This window comes from Sporisorium graminicola, chromosome SGRAM_1 (assembly GCF_005498985.1).
Source record: "Sporisorium graminicola strain CBS 10092 chromosome SGRAM_1, whole genome shotgun sequence".
NCBI lineage: Eukaryota > Fungi > Basidiomycota > Ustilaginomycetes > Ustilaginales > Ustilaginaceae > Sporisorium > Sporisorium graminicola.
In genome coordinates this window covers 447,211-467,005 of record NC_043719.1, presented here as the reverse complement: position 1 = coordinate 467,005, position 19,795 = coordinate 447,211, and the positions used below count along the sequence as shown (strand labels likewise).

Sequence of the window (19,795 nt, the reverse complement as noted above, 5' to 3'; positions counted from 1 at the left end):
TTGTTCGCCATGAAGCTGTCAGACACTAGCAAGCAAGATGTTGCCCGCCTTGGCATGCTCTCGAACGTCGATTTGGTCATGCCATCTCTCTCTCCCTCCTCTGTCGGTGCTTCTCGTTCAACCTTATTTGCTCTGATCACCTGCAGGTTGCAGTCATCATCATCGAAGTTAGGGAGAGACTATCGGAGAAAAGAGGCCAAAAATAGAATCCGCATAGAAGCGTCAACTTAATGCCTGCTCACGACGATCAACAGCACCAACAGCGGCGGCTGGAAGGCAAAGTATTCTGTTTGAATACAATCAAGCCCCGCGACTGCCTTCCCTCGGCGCCCACGCTTTGACCACGTTCGTCTCATTGTATGATCTGGTGCTCTACATCTGTTGTCAGTGCCATCTGGATAACTTGAAGATGTTGTGCGGTAGCATCAACGCAACAAACAAGTTTTATTGGTCAGAGCCAGAACTGGATCTTGGATCTTGGACCAGAGAAAGCAACTACTGGATGGTGAGGCAGCGTCGGCTTAAGCTTGCTTATTTTCGATGCGCAGAACCACCAATTTCGCAGTCCGCTCGCTTTTGCTGTCCTGCTGAAGTTGACGCACAGCTTGCACGCGTGAGCATAAGAAACACCTGACCGGGAGCCAAGTAAAGTATGCAGATATAATTACATGTTTTATGGCAAAATACTTTGCTTCGCAGGTATGGTCACTCGCTGGCCGCTGCTGCTGCGGCTGGTGGCTGGCCCTGCATGCTGCGATTTTCAACTATTTTGAGTGAATTTCGAGTGACGGACTTAGCTAGTGAGTGGGCGAGCGTCAGGATCATGTTTGCTTTGCTTGCCTGGCTCCCCTCGCCCTCATGCGCTCTCTCTTCTGTGTCACTGCAATTCCCAAAAACAGTCCTCGCCAGCCGACGCACGCTTTACGACAGGTTGCTTCTCCTCCACCCGAAAGGCTACCGCGCGCGCTCTGTGTTAGTGTGTGTGAGACAGAGAGAGAGAGAGAGCAAGAGCGAGAGGTGACGTCCAAAAGGTCCATTCCGCAAGGCAGCCGAGCCCGTATGTATATCCACAACTCAGCTGGACTCGCTTCGATCTTCCTCTGCTGCCCTTGCTTGTCGACGATTGCAAGACTGTTCGCTACGCCTTGTAGTTCCGATATCCACCTCTCCGCCTCCATCTTTTCCTGTCCATCTTGCAACACCACATCAGCAAAGGGCGTCTCACATCTCTCCGCTGGTCTTCTTTTGTCTCATCTTCTTCACCATCATCATCATCGCAAAAGCTGCAGATATCCGCCTGCGCGCCTCCACTCCGACCAGACAGTCAGACCGACCGACCGACGACCTATACCGCGACCTACAACTCGTCGTTTTGCTTTATCATCCTCGACATCCACCTTTTGCATTCGCCTTTGCATTCGACATTTGATCGGCTCTCGCTCGCCCCGGGTGCGCTTGCCGTCCAGTACTCGTCCCGTTTTTGCTGTGCCCCCTCGCCGAGTCACTTTTCACTAGCTTACGATCACTCATGAATTGTTCGCCCTAGGCTTCCGTGTTCGGCGCCCTGCTCTGCTCAGACAACTCCCTCCTCATTTTCCGCAGCAGCATAACAGCAGCCATCGCTCATTTCTCCCCGTTGGGATCACAGACGAGTCATTTACCTTAAAAAGACAACAGTGACTTCCCCGGAAACCTGCACGTACAGATTCGGGCGGGCAGAGCAGTGCGGTCTCAGCACCTTCCTCCACCATGGAGTCCTCTGCACCCGCGCCACCTGAATCTTCGGGGTCTTCGCCGCTTTCTGCGCCGGGTCAATCTGCCAGCCAACCTGACGGCCCAGCACACATCTCGTTAGGCTCGTCATCTTCGCCCTCAGCTCACACCTCGTCCGCCGAATCCGTGGCTGTTACCAACCAGCCCACCACCCCATCCTCCTCCTCATCGTCCCGGCTCAAGCCGGCCAAGATGCGTCTACCACTTTCTGACCTGGACGATGCCAGCAGCGTCGGCTCCAACGAGGCGCTCGTCGCCGTCAAAGTCCACATCCGCAGTGCCATCTCGTCGCCGCGCTCCTCCGTCTCCTCCTCTGGCGCCGTGCGACGTGGTGCCTGGAAGGGTATGGGCGCAGCCTCATCTGCTCGCACAACGCGCAGCTTCAAAAATGCTCAGCGTGCCGAGACATACGCCTGTTCGAGCTCATCCGAGCTTGGTCCGGACGACGCTTTGGCAGCCGCTTCCCCACCCACCCCACACGCAACTGGCATTTCATCGGGTCTCAGTCCTCCGCAGCCACGGTCTCCCGAGCAGCCTGACGAAAGTGAGATCGACGACAGGTATCGAGACAATCCGCAGGAGCTGTGTGTCACCGATCACCCCGCCTGGCACAAGTTGCGCGCTCAGCCTGGCGTAGCTGCTCCCGGAACGCTTAGCTACCTGCCTTCGGTGCCGTCCAATCCTTCCTCTGAAGCGGCCCAAGCCGACAACCTTTCAGATACACGCGAAGCTTCAGACACACTCCAGTATCCACAGCTCCCTGCTTTTTCCCATCCCTTCCGGGAAGCAGCAAACTCCTCTGCCACGCAATCTACTAGTATTCCAAACGGACACGCGGCTCATCCCTCAGCGTTTCACGAAGACCACCAGACCACTGCCGAAGCGGACAACGATAGCGCCATCGCGCCCCAAGCCATCGAGCCTGGTGCATACGATTGGGCCAATTTTGTCTATGCTTATGCGCGAGGACGTTGGAACCCAGGCCTTATCCCGCAACCGCCTGGCCAATCAACCGCATTCCCAGGCGCAAAGACCCGCATTAGCACCATCCGCGAGCCATCTGCGGATGCGAAGTCTGCTGTACCGGACGTACTCAGCCAGCGCAGACCCTCTCTGGAGTACTTGATACCTGAATTAGGGGATCAAAGTGCAGATGCCGTGCCTGCCCCTGTTCCACCGGGTTTTGAGCCTCACAGCCTTCCTATGAGCGCCGTGGCAAGCAACACCAGCAACGACTGCGGCGACTCAAACACGGCAACCTCGCTCCCTCTCGACGCAGCCTCCTATGCACCCATCACCGATGCAACACGTTCACGGACGCACCTTCCTACCATTTCGCTCGAGGAAGACAACGCTCCGCCCCAAAACAACGCGTCTCCCACGTCCACCGCGGCCCACGGTGTCCGTTCCGGCAATAAGATCGGCAATGTCATCGATCCCAACGTCTTGACAGCACTCCGTGAGCCTTCAGCGAGCATGTCGGCCGTATCTCGCAAGCCCACAGCCGCTGCGAGAGCCGTCGAAGCTGCCACCAAGGGGCAGGGAAACGTTTTCGACAACATCGACGATGCTTCCAAGAACAGCCTCCTTCCACAGAGGGCAAAGACGGTTCCCGAAGGATTGCCGACCAGCGTCACACGTGGCCAGCTGCCCTCGCAACCAGATCGCGCAGGTCTGGCACCTGCCGCGCAGCTGGCGATCAAGCCGTCGACGGGCACTAGTCGTAACAACTCAGACACTGTGCTCGACGAGATCAGAGGAGGAGGGGAAGCAGCAGCGTCGTCAGGCAAGGCCATCTTGACCGACGATCCTGGCAAGCCTGTTGTGAGCACGCCGATCAGCGCGATTCCCGATCCGTTGCAGCGCTCCACTCCAAAGAAGGACAAGACCTCGATCGTAAAAGACGCTATCTCGCCAATGTCTCAACCTCCTCATGCCGCAGCGACCGCGACACCCTCTGCAAGAACCCCATCCAAGCTAGCGGGTGCTATCCGCACTGATCCCAGCAGTACCGCACCGGACGCAAATCCGACCTCGGACCACGAAACAGGCACCGAGACGGAAGCGCTTTACCGACCAGGACCTACGCCCATCCAGTCGACGCACGGCATTCCTAAACAGCCCGTCGTGTGGCAGTCCGCGCCAGAAGGCCTGTCCAGCTTCGCCGAGGCTATGTCCCGAAACGCATCCGGTGCAGGCGCTGTTGACCCCAAATCTCCGCTTGGCAACGAAATCGCCGTCGACAGCGTCACCGTAGCCGGTCTTCGTCGAGCTGCACGAAGGACGAGCATGGAGAGATCGGCTGCCGATGCAGATCGCAACCGAAACGAGGGAGGCGCCAACCGTAGGGGCTCTTTGGTATCACATAGTGCCAGCTTCCCCGGCAGTTCACCTCGACCCTCCGTCTCCGCCGCCGGCGGCCCCCGCGAAGGCGTTCAGCCGCTCTCGCACCTCTCCATGGGTACCAGCGCCACCTCGAGCGCTTCGGCGTCGGCCTCTGCCTCCACCAACAACGGCCCCACTGTCAATGTGGCGCATTTCGTCGACGGCAGACAGAGCGGAGAGACGCGTATCGACTTGCGCGGAACCGTCACGAGCTCTTCGCTTGCCACGATGGACGATGCCGCCAGTTCCTGCCCGGCCCCGCACGACGTCAGCGCAAGAGATGTCTCGCTCGCTGCCAGCGCGTCCGCAGCACGGACGAGACCAGGTTTGACGAGCAGCTCGTCGCAGCGCATCCATTCTTATCTTGCCGCCGGCAGACGTGTCGAACTCTTCTACCGCGATTTCGGCTACCTCCCCTCCATCCTCCCGCCTCAGGAGCAGTCGCGCCTCCACGCACTCTCGCGATACGGTCCGCCTAAGCTCGCAGGCGACCCCAACTTCGAAAGGATTGCCCATTTGGTCAAGCTGGTTTTCAACTCGAAAATGGTGCTCATCACACTTGTCGGAGAGGATCAGCAGATCTTCCAAGCACAAATGGGCGGAGGCGGTGAGATCACGATCGAATCGCTTCGGTCGCTCGCTAGCTCTCGCAATTGTTCTTTCTGCTCGCACGCCATCTTGCAGGACAGCGATGAGCCCATCGTCATCTTCGATGCGGCCAAGGATTGGCGTTTCTCAGGCAATCCGCTCGTGCAAGGCTCACCCGACATCCGCTTTTACGCCGGCAGTCCGCTGCGCACCTCCGACGGTCTCAACATTGGAAGTCTCTGCTTGATCGATGACAAGCCACGCACCGAGTTTGGTCCCCGACAGCGTCACACGCTCAAGGAGTTTGCCCGTGTGGTGATGCGCGAGATGGAGTTGCTGCGCGACAAGATCCAGTTCGGAATGCGCGACCGTATGCAGCGGTCGGTCGAGCTCTTCACCAAGGAATGCTTGGAGATGGACTCGGAGGAGGGCGAGGCCGAAGCGGTGGCTTCTGCGCAGGGCACGATCGGTACGCACAAAGTGTTTCAACTCGCTGCCCGTAGCATGCGCGAGGCCCTTCAGGCGTCCGGAGCCGTCATCTTTGACCTCTCACACTTTGAGCTCATCGATTCATACGACAACCAGTTCGTCCCCAGCGATCTGGGCACCGGCACCAGCAGCAAGATCTACTTTGCCAACCCGCTCTCGTCGCAGGAAACGGCTGGAGCATCGTCCAGGCCCAGCAGCGATCCTGGTTCTGACTCTGACTCCGGAACAGACACGGCTGCCGGAGCGCCAGCACCGTCTCACAGAAAGGGTGTGGCTCGCGAAGGCAACTTTGACGGCACCACGGGCGTCGAGACTTTCCGCAGTCCTTTCAATCCGTCCGCGGCGGATCAGAGCGCCCGGGCGAAGCGCGTACCTCCCATGAGCGTGCTCGGCGCCAGCGAAGCCGACGGCGCGCCTCCCGAGCGCAGTGAATTTGTGCCCGTCAGCCACCATGTCCAGATGGCCGAATTCCTGCGGCTGCATCGCACTGGCAAGTTTTACTCGTATGCGCCGCCTCCCTTCCGATCGCTGCTACCTCATGGAGTGACAAGCCTACTGTTGGTGCCAATCTTTGGTCTCAACAAGCAGCCCTTCGCGCTGCTGTGCGCCTACATCACCAGCGCGGAGCGCTCGATCGCCCTTGAGGAGCTCCAGGTGAGCGGCCTCCAGTATCTCCGAGCGCTTGGTATGATCGTGCTCAGCGCCATTCTCAAGAAGGACATCATGCTTGCAGATAAGGCCAAGAGCAATTTCATCTCCAACATCTCGCACGAGCTGCGCACGCCGCTTCATGGCATCCTCGCCGCCGCCGAATTGCTCGCCGAAACCAAACTGAACGCTACGCAAGGGTCGTACCTCGAGACCGTGGAGGCATGCGGCAAGAGTCTGCTCGAACTGGTCAACCACGTTCTCGACTTTACCAAGCTCAGCGGCAATACGCGACAAGGCCAGCGCTCCATCCAGACAAAGACCAAATGCGACTTGGTCAAGCTCGTACAGGAGGTGTGCGAGAGCAGTTGGATTGGCCAGATGGCAAGGCAGGTCGAGAACGCCTCCTCGGGTATTGGCAGTGTCTACGCGCCGCCCGCTGCAGGCGGCTCCAGCGGTGGTAGCATGGTGCAGGCGCGAGCCAAAGCGGCTCGAGAGAACAAGGTGGAGACGGTAATCGACATTGCGCTGCGAGAGGACGGTTGGCTGGTCAATTGTGACAGTGGCGGTATTCGCCGTGTGCTCATGAATCTGATCGGCAACTCACTCAAGTTTACTTCCGTTGGATTCGTACACGTCTCTCTGCGAGAGGTTCAGAGCTCCAAGACGCACATCATGGTGGAGCTGTCGGTCACAGACACGGGTCGCGGTATTTCGCATGCATTCTTGGAGGAGCAGCTCTTCCATCCTTTCACGCAGGAGAACCCACACGGCACGGGCACTGGTCTGGGTCTGTCGATTGTTAACAGTATCGTGCAATCGCCTTCGATGAACGGCAAGATCGATGTCTGGAGCACTGAAGGCGAAGGTACCGAGATCCGCGTCACGTGCGAGCTCGAGCTTTGCGAGGACGACGATGTCGAGGGCCCTACGTACAAGCCAGCAGTCAACGTCCACCAGACTTACACCGTAGCGCTGCTCGGCTTTGACGAGTCGCGCGGTGACCAGGATCTGTGCCACGCCCTCGAAGGCTACTTCCTAAACTGGTGGGAGTTCAAGCTCTCCGAGCAGGTCCAGGCTGATGACCATATCAAGCACAGCGACGTGCTCGTCATCAACGACGACATGCAGCTGCTGGAGAAGGTTAAGGCACAGCGCGGACTCGAGCTTCCGCCCGTGATCTTCCTCACCGCCAGTCGGGGCGAGTCTGAGATAGCCATGGCATGCGAGGCTTACCACGCAGCCGGCGGCGTGGCGCGGATTCTGTTCAAGCCTGCCGGTCCCGCAAAATTGGAGAGCGTCGTCGATTTCTGCCTGCAGTGCCTCGAGCGCAGACGAGCTGGTGATCCCGTGTCGTCCGAAGAGACCAAACCTAGCACGCCGTTGCCTTCACCGAGCGAAGGTGGAGCCGCATACAGGCAGATGGAGCAAAGCGAAAGCTACTTTGCGCCTCGCCACAGTCGACCGGACATTCACGACATCCCGGGACATCAGCTGGGCTCATTTGATTCGAATGCTTCGATCACGCCACGCGCCGATGGCGAGACGCCTGTCGCGATGACCAGCCTGGCAGACGGGGCGATGTCGAAGCCGGCAAAGTCTCGGTCACAACTGGCAGAAGGCGAGATCAGAGAGCTGCGCCGACCCGCACTGGACCCAGGCATTGATCGCATCCGCTCGCACTACATGTCGCCCGATCCGCCGGGCACCCCATCGAGCTCGCTCATCCGGCGCCACTCGACGGAAGCACGCATGAACGCTGGTAACGAGGATGCCTCAGGGTCGAGCGCGTTGAAGCCTAGTCGACCGCTACTGCCTGCGCGAAGTATCACGTACCACGAGCCGCGGCTGCACAAGCATGTGTTCATGTCGCCTTTGTCCGGAAACACACCTTCGCACGGAGGACGTGACGGCGACGGGGACTCGTACTTCGAGCGTGTTCCAACGCCCAATACGCCCAACACACCTGGCTCGACCGTGTCGCTGGAAGGTGGAGACGGTGCAGTGCTCAAGAGTGCCTTGGTGTCGAGTCGAAGCGGCGGCAGCAGCGTGGCTGGTGCAGGTGTAGGTGGCAGCGGCGCCTCTCGAAAGCGCATGCAGATCTTGTCGGTCGAGGACAATGCGATCAACCGCAAGGTGATTGCGGCGTTCCTGACCAAGTTGGACATTGACTTTGTCGAGGCCACCAACGGCGAGGAGGGGATCTCGCAGTTTTCGCGCTTTCCGCCCGACCACTTTGATGTGATTCTGATGGATCTGTCGATGCCAGTGCTGGACGGCATCTCGGCGATTGCGGCGATTCGCAAGATCGAGATGGAGCGCTATCAGAGCAGCAAGAGCGCCAGCGTCAACAGTGGCAGTCGTGGCGGCGGATCGGCGGTTCCAACAGCCAATGCTGGACCTGTCAAGCCACCGGCAAAACACCGTGCCAAGATCTTTGCGCTCACCGGACGTTCGACGGACGAGGACAAGCGACAGGCATTCCAGACGGGCGCGGACGGATACATTGTCAAGCCGCTCAGCTTCAAGGTGCTCTCGTCGCTGCTCAGGATGCTGATGCGATGAAGTAGCAGCAGCAGACAGCAGCGTGAACATTCTTTCTCACTATCCGCAATTTTGATATTCGCATTGTACTACTACACCACGCAACATGTGCTCGAAGAAAGCACTCGTCTCTCTATAATTATCGCTCGTCGATGCACTCAGCTTTACTTTTGCTAGTCATAGACCCAACAAGTATATTCATCTTCGCTCTCTTGCAATCGTGTCGTTCATCTCATCTCCTTTTGGCGCCGTAACGTGTGTGGTTGAGATGATGGAGCGGTGAAAGAGAGCCTTGGCGGGAAAGTGCCCTTCCGCTTTTGGACGTGTTTTTCCCCGCAGAAGCAAAATGGACACGCTTGAAACCGGGCCACTCACAGCTATGCAGGGACACATTTGAAGCTCCGCTGTATGCTGCCGTGCAGATCACGGTAGCCCTTCACGAAGTGGCTAAGGTAACAACGGTGGGGTGCGCCCTGGTGAAGAGTCCGAAGCGACGCACGTATAAGCGGCGGCTTGGAAGTGAGGCTTTACTCTCATGCAGGTAGCGTGAATCGGGTTTGCTGTGATCGGGCCCGATGCAATGCTGGTGTGCTTTTCAAGGTCGGATTTATTTTAGTAAATTAATTTGTTCTTTTTGTGATGTTTGCTCTTGTCCGGAAAAACCGCCATCGCGGGGATGTGGCTGCTGCACAGTTCAGAACCTTCTTGTGGAGCTGCGGAGGACCGGGACAGGGACGCTGTGGGGATAGCAGCGCCCTGCTCACTTCCTAGGCCCATCTCAGGGCGCTGACATCGCGATGCGAGAGCACCAATCAGCACGTCACGATTAACCGTCGATCCAATGACGAGATTCCCATCGATTGATTGCTCGATGGCGGCAGCTGTGGTTTGGCGTCGAATGGTTCGCTCTCGAAATGTTCGGATGGTTTCCGGCCTGCATCTCATCGGAGGCCACGCCGATTGATAAGATTTATGCACGATGCAGAGCAACTGTGTCGCAGGCAGACAGACTCATAGAGAGAAAGAGGAGAAAGATCGAGATGACTGATTGGTGGGATTTGACCAACGCCTCGGAACGACGACAGTTGTCTCTCGGACCAGCAGCTATCATTCCAATCTGCCGTTTCGAACCGTTCTTCGGGGATTCCAAGACAAATCGGGTATGCAGCCACGGAAAGCTTGCAACAGGCTTCTGTTTCGCTTGAAACTATTCATTCCCGCTCAGCTCGCTCGCTGAAGGAGGACGGGATGAGTGAGATTCGAAACGAGCTTGGCTTCGGATTGTTGCTCGCTATCGTGCCGGCAAACAAACAACCCTGACTAGAGCAGGAAATTTCGGCGCAAGGTCTCGAATCTCGCTTGAGAATGCCATCGGGAAAAGGTCGTCATTCAAAGGGTCGTTTGCCTAAAAAAGAAAAAAAGAAAACGGAAAAGCGTGAAACAAATGGCACATGTCAAAACGCCAACGTGCAGAACCGAGCGAATCCTTCCTCCCCGTATGAACCCGCCTATGCGCTAGATCCAAGGCAAACTGCACCAAACGAGTTAACCGACGACGAGGCCAGATACGGGCTAAAGCACATCCAACGGAAACAAACACAAATTCGCATGCATGAAAATGAGCTGCTAGCAAGGGGGCTGCTGACGGCGAGATCGGACCCCTGGAGGTCTCAGAGTCGCTGCCCTCTCTGGGGTACGCTCGCTATCTGGCAAGTCCCGCTGTACACGATCCTCCAGAACAATGTCGGAAGAACGCCTGCCGTAACAAGCTAGTATGAGACACTTTCCCATGGGATACGCAGCCAAGCTGAAAGCCGATGCAAGTGCTACACCGTCTGTGCCTGCATACGAGGTTCGAGACCGCTGCTGCTTTGGAAAGCGGCGATATATCCATGGCGGGGCGAGACACGCAGCGTATGGCTAGTGAGGCGACATGTTCGAGCATCGCTTGACTTTGTCTGGTCTGTGCTACGGTTGCTGGTAGCAACATCGACGACGCTCGAGAGGCAAGCAGCAAGACCGTCAGGCCAACCCACTAGGTTGGTGTCAGGTTGCACTTTTGCATATCTCTACCAAGTGAGATCAGGGTTCAGACCTCCCTAGCGCAAATGAAGTGTTTACTGAGACATTCGCGAGCAAACATGCTGCTGTACGGTGACGATCGAGAGTGTGGACTGTGGCGACTAAACCAAGCTAGTCAACGGGGATCTGGTTTCGGACCGAGCGCCAATCGGCTGTCAAGATGAAACGAGGAGCGGCAGCAGCAGTAGCAGCACCGACTATCGCCTTGGGCGTTGCTCGATAGCCGGACGATCAAACCTCCGCCCCCCTTTTCTTGTCGAGAAGCGACGCCCTGAAGCGAGGTAGAGTATACGATGTCGAGCCAGTAGAAAATGCAAAGACCATCAGCACTAAGCATCTTCCTGACGAAATTCCACGCTAAAAGTTTCGAGAAACCCTTGATAGCAGCCGCAGCCACACTATCCGCAGTGGAACTCGTGCTCAAACAGCTGTCAGCTGTTCCGAATCCATTCGGGCTAGTGGTTCTCGAAGCGACCCATAGTGGTTAGTGTGCTCTAGAATGGCACGCTCAGCGGTAATCGCGTGCTTGAACTAGCATAAAGTGATTTTCAGTAACCAGGTGATACGAGTTTGCACATGCTGAACGCTGAGAATCACATGTCAGTGTTGGCAGTGCTTGGTGTTCAGGGCGTCAGCGAGAGAGGGAGAGAGGAAGGTCGCAGACTGAGTTGGTGTTGCAACCGAGGAAAAAAGGTATCGTCACCTGAGATCAATTCCCACATCTGAGTTTCTTTGCTGCACATCGCACATGATGAGTCCGAGCGGAGTCTCTTATTCTTCGTGTTTAGCTGTTTTTTGTTGTACCAGAACAGTCCAACTGCTCTTCGACGGCCAGTGCGGGACTGTCGCAACACCCGTTTGATTTTTCTTCTCTTTTCTTTTCCTTTTCCTTTTCTTTTCCTTTTTGATTTTTTGGTCTGCACGCAGGTAAGTGCAGCGCGCTGACCAACTCGGACCCATTCGGACCCACTCAACTCCCACTCAAACCCTTTAAACTGCTGCTGCACACGCGCACGCACCACGCGCACTCACACTCGCTTTTCATTTCACACGGACACGGCAAGCCCGAGCGTGTGTGTACACTTTTTTTTGCAGCAGCTGCAGGTCGATTTGAGAAGCTCAAGACCATCGACTTGGTGGCTGGCAGAAGCTCTAAACGAAGGACCGTTCCAGTTACAGAGAGAGAGAAAGTGAGTGTGTGAGTGTGAGAGTGTGAGAGTGTGAGAGTGTGAGAGTGTGAGAGTGTGAGAGTGTGTTCGAGATAGATCGGGTGAGCGGGTGGGTTCACGATACGTAGCTCGGGTCCAGCAGACTCGTCCCTGAGCGCTACGCTATTGTTTCAGATCGACGCTGTGAAGATCCCTGAAGCTAGACTGAGCGCCATTCAGCGCCTTCATCCCGACCTCGACTTTGTGATTTGTGATTGATATTTCCCTGGGGCTTGGCTGCTGTGCTGCTACACTGTTTTGTTTAGTTTATTTTATTAGTTCTCGCGCTAATTTTGAGCTGTGCATACAGTACAGAAGGTGTGTTCGCTGCTGAGCCTTGACCTTTTTGGCTTTTCTTAAAATTTCTCCTCTCTGAATAAGGTGGCTCGGATGCACGAAGGCTGTGGTGCTGCGTCTTTCCATTTCTCTCTGTCCTCTGCTTCTGTCTCTCTCGGCTTAGGCTTGTCTCGGATTGTCTCTCTCCCTTTCTCCTCTGTGTCGCATTTCGCCCTCGCGTTAGTTAGCCGACACTCTGACCTTTTGTCGCCTGTTTCTTTCTGTCTCTGCTGCTGCTGCCGCTGCTCGTGCACCTGGCTCGGCCTGCATTTGCACCTCTCGCTCTCTGCTCTGCCTTGCCCTCCTTCACACGCTCTGGTCGTCGACGCTCCAGTCCGCTTTGTCTCGTCGGTCAAATCTTGGTTTGGGATCCTCCCCTCGTTCGTTCGTTCTTCGTCGTCGTCCTTCGCATCTTTCGCTGGTTCGATGATTACCACGCTTTAGCTCGCTCGTCCACTCTGACGTCTAGCTCGCGTTGCCAACCAACACCTGTCTGTGAAACTAGCATCCCGAGCATTCGCTTGCTTTCCAACACCGACGTTTGCTTGGGTCCCGACACGTCTAGCGCCCCCCCTTCCTTCGCTCGACTCTAGCGGACACGTTCCCAAGCTCCCTGTGCTCCTCCTCCTCGCCTCCTCGAGTGCGCCCCGAGCGCCCCAGCCTTGTCTCGTTCTCTGCTTGACCTGCTGTAGATCTCTTTGTTGGCGCGGGATCGACGTTACAGACGGCCACCGCAGACGCTCCTTCACACCTGATCGACAGCCCCGCCGCCGACACGCCGCCCTCAGCCCAACTACAGCGGAACGCCCTTGCTCGACATTATCGTCATCTCACCATCATTTATCTTGCATCTTGACTTCCATCATCGACGTCTCTCACTCCCCCCCTCCTTCGTTTGTCAAGCCATTCTCCGCCAAACCAGACCATCTCGTCCAATACCAACTCAACCTTCATACCCACCCATCTGCTTTGATAGCAAGCTCTTTTCGATACAAAGACCATCTACTGTCGACATTCGACTTTTGCTCACTCTCAACGTCGTCAGAGCATCGATCTTCTGACAAGCAAACTAGTGCACTCGTGATCTGACTCTCGTCTCTGTCACACGCACACGGCCGACTTCTAAAGTCACCCCATCTGCAATCACATCGCTCATAGTGACTGCGTCAACACGACAGCCGTCACATTCCCGCAAGGAACCTCTCCAAACGGATCATCCGATTGCACCGGCTTTGCGTATCACATCTACACGGTCACGCTCCGATCGTCACTCATTGCTCTATCGTAGCATTGTTCAAACCCATCACACCCTCTCTGTTCTCCGCTTCAGCACAGCTGCTGCAACAAAGAAACCAAAGCTGCAATGACCTCGGTTCTGGCAAACGTGCGCAGTCATTTCACGCAGTCCGGCATGTCGAACGAACCTCGGTTTCAATATGCGGACCTCTCCAGAGCCTTGGCTCCATCCACCTCTTCCTCGACTTTGAGTCTCGCCAATCCATCCTCCTCAGCCTCGTCTAGCACCATGCCCCTGTCCTCCTCCTCCTTTGCGCTTGCCGCTGCCACTCCGGCTACCACCATGTCCTCGGCACCTACCACTTCCGATGCTGTTCCTCACTCTCAAGCTGGCATCGTGCCCTCCTCTGTGTCAGCTTCGGACCCCAACTCCCTTTACTCTTCCTCCGTCATCCCGACTTCGAGGGCATTCGATTCGGTTCTCGCCGGCTATGCTACTTCCTCTACTTTGGAAGATGTCTCGGCCTCGTGTCCTCCCGAAGGTCCCTCTTTCTCCACCAGCGATTTCGATGCCAATCTCGCTGCTGCCGCTTTTGCCCCCATGTTCAGCTCCAACGATGCGACAGGCCTCGACGACCCATCTGCTCCGCTCTCATTTCCTGTGCTCCCCGCTTCCCTCCTCGACGAGGCCCCAGAGTACGAATACGTAAGTTCGAACCGCCTTCCTTCGCACATTGCTATTACTGCCATCATCCGAATGCTGATTCGAGTCTGTTGAACCTTGCCTTTTCCTGCACTTCCGCCAATCAAGTCCGTGCACACGCGTCTCAACGTCTTCGAGGCCACCGACTTTGGCACAGATATCCCCTCCTTCAGCTTTGCAGACGACGGCACGCCTTTGCTCGACAACACTGCAGAGTACGCCCTCTGGTCAACCGGGCTCGGCGTCGAAGCTGGCGATCTCACTGCCTCGGCCGCTTTCTCGTATCCCGATGACGAGCTTGCTCTCATTGACAGCAGCAGCAGACTGGAGACGCAGCCACGAACTGCAGGTCACTTTGATCTCTCTTCGCGGCCTGACGATTCTTTGGACCTAAGCTCCGATTCGCTCCTTACCCCTCGCAACGCTCTTCCTCTCGCATCCACCAGCAACAGCGCAGCTGCCGATGTTCACCTTGGCCCCGGCATCTCGTCCGGCTTGGCCTCCTTCCCGGGCTCGTCGACGGCTAGCCTGGTCGATGGTGCTCCCTCGGTGCTCCATCCGGGTCCTGCCTCCAACCATCTGCATCAGCGACAGCCTCAGCAAGCCGCTATGCAGAGAATGTCGCTCGAGGCTGACGGAATGTACGAATCCCAAGCTGGGCCCTCGCGCGGACTCAACAGGCCTCGAGATGCGCTCTTGAGCGCCAACTCTCCCTATGGGCGGGGCCGTCCCTCGCTCCAGGCTCAGCGCAGCCTCAACAACATCAATGCTGCCTCGAACTTTTCGCCTCAGGGATTCAACCCCGAGCTTCGACGTCTTTCCACCGGCGCAGGCGTATCAGGTGCTGGCGGCGTTCGCGGTCCCAGTCGCGACCCTGTCGTACCCAGCCAGAATGTCGGTCGCGCGCGCCTCATGAGCTGGCAGAGCGGTGGAGCCTACTCTGGCGAAGACTGGCAGTCGAGCAACATTGCCGACTCTGCTCTCGGCATTTCCGGCGATGCGGGTCTCGGTCTGGGTGCGCACGGCATGTCTGACACGGTGGTTCCCAACGGCATGTCGATGCACGCAGGTGGCATGATCCAGCCTTCTCGATCCTACGGCTACGGCATGCATCCATCGTCGTCAGGATTCATGCCGCACCACGGCATGAACCCGCATCAGACCGATATGATCAATGCGCTCGGCGACGCCATGGACGCACGCATCGATGTCGACGGTATCGCAAAGTGCCCGTACCCAAACTGCAACAAGACGTTTGCCAAGAATCGTTCGTACAACCTCAAGGCTCATTTGCGCTCGCACTCGCAGCTCAAGCCGTTTGCTTGCTCTGTCTGCCCGCGCGCGTTCTCGCGCAAGCACGATCTCGAACGTCACAGCCGCGTTCACTCGGGTGACAAGCCTTACGTCTGCGAGATCTGCGGCAAAGGTTTCCCACGCAGCGATGCGTTGCGAAGGCATTGGAGGGTCGAGAAGGAGTGCGGAGACAAGGCTGCAGCGCTGGAAGCGAGCCAGTCGCTCACAAGCGTGTTGAGCGAAGGAGGCATGGGCTACAATCACGAAAGGAGTCCCGATCAGCAGAGTCACCAACTTCAGTACAACCAGCCGTTGCAGAGTAGTAGCTCCTCGGGCTTGTATGGCCACGGTGCGTTGCAGCAGCAGCAGCAGCAACAACCACAACAGAGGCAGCAGCAGCAGCAGCAGCAGCAGCAGCAATTTGCTCAGCAGCAGCAGCAGCACTACTCGGGCCAAGGGCAGCAACAGCGAACTTGGGCTGATCAGCAACAGCAGCTGAGGCGCGCGTGATGGGCGACCCTTGTTCCTTTTCCACTTTTGATACCCGCTTGCTTCATCTTTGGTGTCATGTTGGGTGCTGGTGCGCGTTCCCAGGCATCAACACCTCTTGTTCGCATCGATAGGTCACGCTTTCACTTTTGTTTCTTTTTGTGTTGCGTTCATGTTACGAATCTGGGCTTTTGAAACGGTGTTCGACTTTTCACTCGTATAGAACCAGATTGTGCGTGTGCGTGTGTGTGTGTGATGATGGTGATGATGATGATGGGACTGGGATGGGCACAAATAACAAATACAGCAGCACGTTGAAAAAGCAACCAAGACACTTAGTAGCGACTGCGTTTGTTCGGTGGACCGGAAGAGGGATCGTCGTAGGAGCGTGGAGTGTAGCCGTTGGGGTTGTAGTCTCTGTCGCGGCCACCGGTGTTACTTGGCGGGTATCTTGAGGATGAAGAAGGGGGAGCGTTGGAGTTTGAGAAACGCGGATAGCCAGAATCGTAGCCGCCTGCACTGCGAGGTGGGTTGTTGTTGTATCCTCCTCCTCCTCCTCCTCTGAAGCCGCCCCTGCCGCCTGCGCCGAAGCCACCGCCGCCACTGCCTCTTGAGCCACCTCTAAAGCCGCCTCTCGAACCACCCCTGAATCCTCCGCCGCCGAAGCCGCCGCCGCCGCTGCCGGGGGCCATCATGGGTGCCTCTGCGGGTTCGGGGGCCTTTTTCGGTTTCCTGCTGGCGCCGCCTAGACCGCCGCCCAGCCGCATGGGTTTCCAGTCCTTGACCGTGCGGCCGCGCTCGAAGTCGACCTTGACGCGGCGGCCGTTGATCTTGATGCCGTCTGCGTCGTTGAAGGCGGCTTTCGTGTCGCGTTCACGCTCATACGCTATGAAGGCATACCCCCTGCTTTTCCCTTGCCTGTCTCGGACGATACGGATGGTCTCGATGGGGCCGTACATGTCGAATTCGCGATGCAGGTCCTTTTCGGTCACGTCGTAGCTCAGCCGCGCAAGGAAGAGCGTCTTGTACGCATCTGGGGTGGCATTTGGGTTCGCCTGTGGGTTGTACGCCTCCAGCCCGCGCTGTTTCGCAGATGCCTTGGCGGCTTTTTTGTTTTCAAGTTCGATTTCACGAAGCGTGGCGCGCGAGAGCGTATAGTTGGCCGAGGTGGATTCGTGCGCTATGTCGTCGGTCGACTCTCCGCGGTCCGCTGCGTCTTGTTTGATGCGTTCGAGGACCGATGCGACGCCGGTGAGTGGGGAGCGCACCGTTTTGCGCGCTGAGACAAGGGTCGGGTCTTTAGGTAGGGGCGTGGCATTTGGGTCTGGATCGTAGCGAAGCGGCGCCACGTACTCGAGTGGTGGACGGGGTGCGAAAAGGCGGAATAGGCTAGGTGGTAGGAGGTGCGTCATGGTTGAAGTAGGTATGCTGTGGCAGTGCAGCGGCGATGAGAGGAGGAAGATGCTAGTAGAGGTAGCTGTATAGATCTGGAATTGCCTCGATGCTTCGCGCTACAAAAGGCTCGTGTCGAGCGTCAAGCTTGGGTGGGAAGGTGGGGGAGCAACGTGACCACAGCTACGACCCATACATCTGATCACCACAAATAGCGCGAACCAGAGGTTGTCCCTGCGAATGTGAGTGACGCAGCGTCTCGACTGAAGCTGTTTCGCTCTCCCTTGGCCTGCTGGATAGGATGCCGTTGCGGTGGAGCGGTTGGTGAAGTTGAGGAAAGGTAGACAAGCAAGAAGGATGTCGTTTGCTTTCAAAGCGACGCCGTGCGAAACAACCTCGTCCGTCGTCTTTGGCCGCCTTCCGAACTTCAGCCTTTTTTTCAACACACAAGTCGTTAGCGCAGCACGGCCTAACAGCCTGGAGCAAATCGAAGTCGTTGGACGCGGAAAAGTGGAGAAATGCGCTGCGTCTCTGCGGTGATCGACTCTCATGCTTTCGACGTCTTCTGGGCTGCGTAGGCTCAGCGCTGAGCTACAGAGAAGGGAACGCGCAGGCCACCTCGCAAACCCTCAATGTCCTCTGTGTGTGTGTCTCTCTCTCTCTCCACCTACACTTCTCCCATCCCACCTTTCTTCTCGTCCTTTCATCCTCTCGCTTTCCTAGTCTGCGTCGACTGCTCCAACACTCAACCGAGCATTCACATACACGAGCTTCACCCAAGTGAAACCTCAAGTCCAGCTCGTCACCGTCCGACGCTGCTTGTGAAACCTGCAACCCTGCCCACACTCTCTGCGGCTGCGTTTGCTAGATCAGCACATCAGAGAATCTACACTTGAATAGAGCGTCGGTCCCTCAGCAACAGCTCAAAGAATCCCCGCAGCATCTCCGTTCACAATGGCCTCGCAAGGTACCGGATACGATCTTTCTTCGAGTACCTACTCGCCAGACGGCAGGATCTTCCAGATCGAGTATGCTGCGAAAGCAGCCGAAAACGCGGGCACCGCCATCGCCATCAAGACCAAAACGGGTGTTGTGGTCGCCGTCGAGAAGCTCGTCCAGTCCAAGTTGCTCGTACCCGGTTCTAATCCACGCATCTACAACGCCGCTCCACACATCGGCATGGTCTCAGCAGGCCTCATCGCCGACGGCAAGCACTTGGCTACACGTGCGCGCTCCGAAGCCGTCTCGCATCTCGACAACTACCGCTTCCCTTCGCCCGTCAAGACGCTGGCCGACCGCGTCGCCTACTACGTCCAAGCCTACACGCTTTACTCTTCGGTACGCCCTTTCGGCGTCAGCACCATCATCGCCGGAGTCGATGACAACAAGGGCCCGCAGATCTACATGATCGAGCCATCGGGCGTGTTTTGGGGCTACAACGGCTGTGCCGTCGGCAAAGGCAGACAGCTCGCAAAGACCGAGATTGAGAAGCTCGATTTGGACAAGTTGACGCAGAAGGAGGCCGTGGAGGAGGCGGCAAAGATCATCTTCAAGGTGCACGACGATGCCAAGGACAAAGACTTTGAGCTGGAGGTCAGCTGGATCGGACCGGAGAGCAACGGGGTACACACGACAGTGCCCGCAGACTTGAGACAGGAGGCTATCAACAAAGCCAAGGAGGCCTTGGATGACGAGATGGAGGACTAGAGTGCCGGTCCTCGTTGTATAATACATTTTGACCGTGCCGTAGCGATCAGCCGGAGCGTGCCAGCGGTGTGTGCGTAGTCGGTCGAGTGAGCTAAGTGCAGTCAGGTATTCTTCAAGTTGCAGGGTGTATGTGACTATCGTCGCGGCATGCTTGAGATGGTCGTCATGTGTCGGCAAGCTCTCTGCCGGGCGAGCTAGAGGACGATTCCCACTCTATCGAGCGCGGCTTATCATGAGTCCATCAAGTTTGGCGCAGATCCGCGCTTCTTAGAGCCGCAATGTAAGCCCACCTTTCCGAACCCGCTGCCAACGCAACCCGTTCCAATCTAGTTGAGCAACGTATCGAGGTGCTGCAAAGATGTGTCGGAGGCTAATCGACGAACGATCAGCAGGGGTGGAATGAGGAGCCCCTTCGGTGCGGAAATCACTCCTTACCCTCTCCACCAACTTTGCTGTGTTCCTTCGGTGAAGACCGAGTCTGCGCCGAGGATTGCATAGGAAGGCACAGGAGGGTCTATGACACCCCTAAGCAGGAGAGCGAGACGAGATGAGGACCAAGACGCGTTTCTTTCTGAGACTGGAAAAGGAAGGCATTCTGAATTTCTGGTCCTCGATTCTGTGCCTTATTTCTTATGCATGGGTGAGGCTATGTTCAACTTGTTTTGAATTTCTACCTCTGTGTGTGTGTTTCGGACGGGGAGTGCGCAAAGGCCACCAACGGGAACTCGGACCAACACCACATGCAGTATACGATTCATCTTCGTCACCACCATCTCCCCTCACCCCCGCTTCGCACGTGCACATCGCCACGCTTAATCGCAGCACACCAAGCCTCTTATCAGACACGTCTGGCCGTTGCTGTCTTAACTGACTTCAGTCAGCCTTCAGGAATTGAGACCGTGCCCTCTGCGGACCTTATCCG

General features: G+C 56.9%; 4 protein-coding genes across 4 annotated transcripts; 3 read left to right on the top strand and 1 right to left on the bottom strand.

Moving 5' to 3' along the window:
• Window positions 1–1,749: 1,749 nt before the first annotated feature.
• On the top strand, window positions 1,750–8,448 carry EX895_000197 (uncharacterized protein; the record flags this gene model as incomplete). Its single annotated transcript, XM_029880798.1, has 1 exon — window positions 1,750–8,448. The coding sequence occupies one exon, from the start codon at window positions 1,750–1,752 to the stop codon at window positions 8,446–8,448; it is 6,699 nt and encodes a 2,232-aa protein (XP_029742184.1).
• Window positions 8,449–13,416: 4,968 nt separating this feature from the next.
• EX895_000196 (uncharacterized protein) lies at window positions 13,417–15,795 on the top strand (the record flags this gene model as incomplete). Its single annotated transcript, XM_029880797.1, has 2 exons — window positions 13,417–13,995; window positions 14,101–15,795. The coding sequence occupies 2 exons, from the start codon at window positions 13,417–13,419 to the stop codon at window positions 15,793–15,795; spliced, it is 2,274 nt and encodes a 757-aa protein (XP_029742183.1).
• Window positions 15,796–16,109: 314 nt separating this feature from the next.
• Window positions 16,110–17,186, bottom strand: EX895_000195 (uncharacterized protein; the record flags this gene model as incomplete). Its single annotated transcript, XM_029880796.1, has 1 exon — window positions 16,110–17,186. The coding sequence occupies one exon, from the start codon at window positions 17,184–17,186 to the stop codon at window positions 16,110–16,112; it is 1,077 nt and encodes a 358-aa protein (XP_029742182.1).
• Window positions 17,187–18,120: 934 nt separating this feature from the next.
• On the top strand, window positions 18,121–18,873 carry EX895_000194 (uncharacterized protein; the record flags this gene model as incomplete). Its single annotated transcript, XM_029880795.1, has 1 exon — window positions 18,121–18,873. The coding sequence occupies one exon, from the start codon at window positions 18,121–18,123 to the stop codon at window positions 18,871–18,873; it is 753 nt and encodes a 250-aa protein (XP_029742181.1).
• Between the last annotated feature and the right edge of the window lie 922 nt (window positions 18,874–19,795).